General features: G+C 29.4%; 1 protein-coding gene across 1 annotated transcript; it reads left to right on the top strand.

The window, feature by feature from the left end:
* The first annotated feature begins 908 nt into the window (after window positions 1-908).
* On the top strand, window positions 909-3,614 carry LOC139897670 (metalloendoproteinase 5-MMP-like). Its single transcript, XM_071880365.1, has 2 exons — window positions 909-1,634; window positions 3,044-3,614. Exons 1-2 carry the CDS (start codon window positions 944-946, stop codon window positions 3,436-3,438), a joined length of 1,086 nt encoding a protein of 361 aa, XP_071736466.1. The 5' UTR covers window positions 909-943; the 3' UTR covers window positions 3,439-3,614.
* The last annotated feature ends 1,769 nt before the right edge of the window (window positions 3,615-5,383 follow it).

The raw sequence follows: 5,383 nt of genomic DNA, 5'->3' as shown, positions 1-5,383 counted from the left end.
ATACAAATATACACTTAACCCCTTTGAGTTTCACATTTTACAACTTGACTTTTTTTATTTAATAGTCCATATATACATAATTGATATTAATATATGAGTACTAGTTAGTATAAAATGCAATATTAATTGATATTATTATTATTCTCTTTATCTTTATTATGTTATAAAATTAAATGATACATCACCATTCCACTACCACAACACGAACTCAAAACACCACCACTACTCCACTCAATAACTCAACACGTCATAGTCATAAAAAAGTGTAAAAAATGCACAACACGAACTCACAACACGAATTACCATTACAAATGGTCTAAAAGAAAATTTGTGAAAAACAAATCCACGTAAACAATTACGGAGTAAATCACTAATCTTATGAGATAAAAATAATAGTGGATAAACAAAAAGTTTGAATCATGATTAATTCATCTCCTCAACTACCATATTTTTTACAAAAAAAATTTGTGAAAATATGATAACTCTAACTTTGCCTTTTATAAACTTCTGAATAGTAGCATGATAACTCAATTATTACGAACCTCATGTAAATTAACAAAGCAATATTCTTCAATTTATAAGTACTATACGAGTACTAAAATTCATAGAAAACAAATACAGTTATGTTAGTTTTAAAAATACAAGTCGTTTACATTTTGACCAGAACCAGAAACATTCAAATTCAATTACACTTGACAACGACACCATCTCAATTATCTCCTAATATTCCAAAAACATTAGCATCTTTCTTCCTCCCTTCCTCACCTCTTTTGACACTTTCCTTCATGCATCTTCCTTTAAATCACAAAAAACACACACAAATTCAAAAATTAATTTTACATTCAAATTTTAAACACCAAAAAATCGACAATACAAAGTGCGAGCCTTTAAAAATTAAGGTCTTTATAACACTGACAAATTAGGGTCGTTTAAACACCCAAGAATGAATCATTTACAAAAAATCATCCTTATTATTTTGATATTTTCAATTTCTTCCACGTACGCCTTCCCACATTTTTTCCCGAATATATCATCCATACCGAAAAATTACCTACCTAACAAAACTTCTACCGCGTGGAACACATTCAACAACTTATCCGGTTGCCATTCGGGTCAAACCGTACCCGGACTATCAAAACTAAAAAACTACTTCCATCATTTCGGATACGTCAACAACATCACCAACAAATTCACCGACGATTTCGATCAAAGCCTCGAATCAGCAGTAAAAGAGTACCAGCAAAACTTCAATTTAAACGTTACCGGCGAACTCGACGAGTCAACGGTGAATCAGATACTAAAACCTAGATGTGGAGTTGCGGATATTGTTAATGGATCTAGTAGTATGAATTCAGGTAAATCGTCTTCGATTAATGGAAATACGGTTGCGCATTACTCGTTTTTTCCGGGAAGGCCGCGGTGGCCGGATCGGCGGCGTGATTTGACGTACGCGTTTGATCCGAGAAATCAACTATCGGATGAGGTTAAACGCGTTTTTGGTAGCGCGTTTATGCGGTGGTCGGAGTGGACGCCGTTGACGTTTACGGAAAGTAGTAATTATAACTCGGCGGATCTGAAGATCGGATTTTATAACGGCAATCATGGCGACGGTGAAGATTTTGACGGCGTTTTAGGTAAGGATGAAAATAAACATAATACGACTTTACTAGTACTACCTTTTTAGCAGTAAATATAGAATATTTATTTATTTTATTTATAAACTATTTATTTAACTTGTTTGAATGAGCCATTTGACTTGTTAACAACTGGATTCGAGGTGATCAAGTTTAACATGTTTGCGACGATCGTTACGACCTTTTGGTGATTAGTCCGTCTTGACCTCATCATGTCGTCTAATAAGTCGGTAAACGTTCAAAAGTCGAGTCAAACGTGAGAAAGGTCGGGTAACGCCGGGCAAAAATCGTCAAATCGATCAAAATTGACGTAGTTAATGTTACTTTTTGTTTATTATATTAACGATAATAGCGATTATAGGTACAAACTGGTTAACGAAAGTTTTTGACTCTAAAATATGTGTATATATATTTATATATATAAAAGTCAATGTCAGTTAACGTTCGTCTCGACCCCGTCTCGACATTTTAAGGTCCCAATCGTTTCGATTCTGTTTTATGTCTTTTTCAATCTGGGTTAAAAGTGCAATTCGGATTGAGCTCAAATGAGTGCAAGTTTGAGCTTTTTGAAAATCGTCAACAAGTTTTAACAAAATTCGCTATTCATATTAATTAATAAAACTACATTATATCCTATAATTAGATTAGATAGTCAGAGTATAATATATAATATAATATATTATTTCATATGTTCAAAAAACTGTCTCGTTTGACTTTTTAAATTTTGACTTTAAATATTTTTATTTGTGTAATATACCTAATAAAATTTTGTAGAAATTTTAAGAATGTATTTAGTTTCAAAATATATTTTTATTTGTATAACTTTTATCAAATATTATGTAATATAAATAAATAAATAAAAATTCATAGTTGTAGAAGAAAGACGCTTTAATGTTAAAGCGAGATAATAATTCTGAGACGAAAATATGAAGTAATATTTAATATAATTATAATTATTGATTAATTACGAATCGAGCTCGAGTTCTTTAATTTAATTGAGTTGAGCTCGAATCGAACTAAGCTTATTTACACATTATTATGTTATATTCGACTTGAAAATTAATAGAAATTTTATCCGAATTAAGCTCCAACCGTTCGTGTAGAATAACAAATATAGCTTCGAGTGTAAAATTACTTAGCTTCATTGGTAACCATGCTTGCATGGTTTTCGAGGAGACCCGGGTTCGAGTCTCACCAGGGGGTTTTCCCCACCTGCCCGTTTGGATGGTGGCGGTTTCCTCCTGGAAAGTGCGATGCGATGCGATCTAACCACTAACCGTGCGATAAAAACTAACATGCCTTTCAAAAAAAAAAAAAAAAAAAAAAAAAAAATTACTTAGCTTCTTATAATTTAAAGATAGTTTATCAAACGTATTTATTTACTGTATATCATTAATTTTCATTATCAGGTACATTAGCTCATGCGTTTGCACCACCAAGAGGATTATTACATTTAGACAGTGACGAAACATGGATCATCAATGACATATTATCATCCGGATCATCATCGGCCATGGATTTGGAATCAGTGGCTGTACACGAGATTGGACATTTGCTGGGTCTCGGACATTCATCAGTAGAAGATGCGATAATGTTTCCAACAATCTCATCAGGTGTACGGAAAGTTGAATTAGTACAAGATGATGTTGAAGGCATTCAGATGTTGTACGGTACAAACCCTGATAACAACGGTACAACTGGACCTGCATTACGTGAGAGGGATACAGGTGGGGCCTACCGTAGAGTGGCGGTATTGGTCCAAGTCATATTTTTGGCCCTTGGATTAACGATATATGTTTTCTAGATTTATTACTCCGTTGTCGTGAATTTTTTTTAAAGAAGATTCACCCAATGATTATTTTTTAGTATTGAGAGGTGTACAAATGTATTGTATTAGTCTATTCGTTTAAATTGTACGGAGTATTGTTTACTGGTTAAAGACCCGCGATTTCGTGAGTTTTATGGAATGATAATATTTAAAACAATCTTCAACGATAATAATACAATTAAACAATAAAATATTTCAAAATTTTAAATGTATAAAAATATAAATAGATTAATAGATTAATAATTAATAAATCTTGTTATTAAAAACTTAAATTTACCTTTATACTAGATGCAATGCTCGTGCGTTGCACGAATATTTTCACGGTTTGTGTATGGTGATTTGAAGTGTCATAGGTTGTTGGAGGATTTATAAGAGGCGTGATAGCAATTTGTTTTGTACGGAATTGAAACAAAGAAATGTGTAGAATGCATATAAAATGTTAAAGAAGGAGTATATGAAACAAATAGTTCTTTACATTTCATACAAATCCTAAGAGATAAACAACTTCTTTCAGTAACGCAAAAAAAAAAAAAAAAAAAAAAAAAAAAAAAAAAACTCACTAAATTCAAACTTCGACAAAAGGAATGTTATTAGTTTGTTCATGACTCTCACAAAAGCGTAAGGAGACCAAAATAAAATAAAAAGAACATACATAATAAAAAAAATATCATATTGTATTCTTCAATGTGTGGGTGTAGTTTGTCAAGTAATAATTCAACATCTACACACGGCATATGGTGAGTAAAACATTCCCTTGTTTGATCATACAAAACAAAGCTCGTTTATTTGGGTCATTTTTTCACGTACTTTGTCATAATGAAATGTTCAATTTGATATTGTTTGAACGGAGAGCGTGCAAAGAATATGAAATGAAATGAACTATATATAGTGGATGATGTGCAATATTAATTTTCATTTAATGACTTTGAGTTACAATCAAAATTTTATATTAAGAAAATGAAGGGTTTTTAATGGATATTTCTTATTCATTTCATTAAGAATTAAATTTTAAAACTAAATTAACTAAAGGGACTATAATTAAAGGGAAATTATGTTATTCGTTATTGTTATATTTACGTATTAATATTAGTGTTTCTCTACATTTATAAATATTTTTAGTTTTTAGTGAATCACTATTATAGAAATATAAAGAGTCTTTAGTTAATTAATGTAAGAATATGAAGGGATTTGATTAATTAATTAATTACTATATATATTTATTATTAGTAAATTCATCATAAACATTAACTTTAAAATGTTTTTGTTGGTTTTCATAAGTGAGTAATTTATTTTCGTCTTTTATTATTATTAAATATATATAAATATAAATGAGGTATTCTATTTTAACCATTTTATTATAATTGAAAGTTAGTTTTAATATAGTCTAGTAAATCTTACTACATAATATGTTGTAAACAGATTGATATGTAATCTACTTTTTTATAACTATTTTGATTATTTGTTACTACAACTTATTAGATATTATATCATAATTAAATTTCATGGTAAAATTTAATACCATTAATTCAATTATAAATATAAGTGGGTACATATGAGTAATTTTATTTTTTTTTAACCTTTTTACTATTAATAAATGTTAGTGGTAATTCACATTTACTATTCTAGCACTCAAGTTGGAAGTAGAAAAGACATGAATATAATTATAGATTTATTATTAAGAAATTAACTTTTATCATTTAGGTTAAGTGGGTAAATAGTTATAAAATAAATAATAGTATATTACTTGGGTTAATATACATATTTATGACGAAGTTGGGAGTAGAAAAGACATAATGTAATTTTGAATTTATTATGAGGTATTAATTTTTACCATTTAGGTTAAGTGGGTAAATATTATAAAATAATAATAGTAAATTACTTGAGTTAATATGCATATTTATGATTCAAGGAGTCACTTTTT

Source organism: Rutidosis leptorrhynchoides, chromosome 3 (assembly GCF_046630445.1).
Source record: "Rutidosis leptorrhynchoides isolate AG116_Rl617_1_P2 chromosome 3, CSIRO_AGI_Rlap_v1, whole genome shotgun sequence".
Lineage (NCBI taxonomy): Eukaryota > Viridiplantae > Streptophyta > Magnoliopsida > Asterales > Asteraceae > Rutidosis > Rutidosis leptorrhynchoides.
The sequence above is the reverse complement of the archived record's forward strand: the minus strand, read 5'-3'. Positions and strand labels throughout refer to the sequence as shown.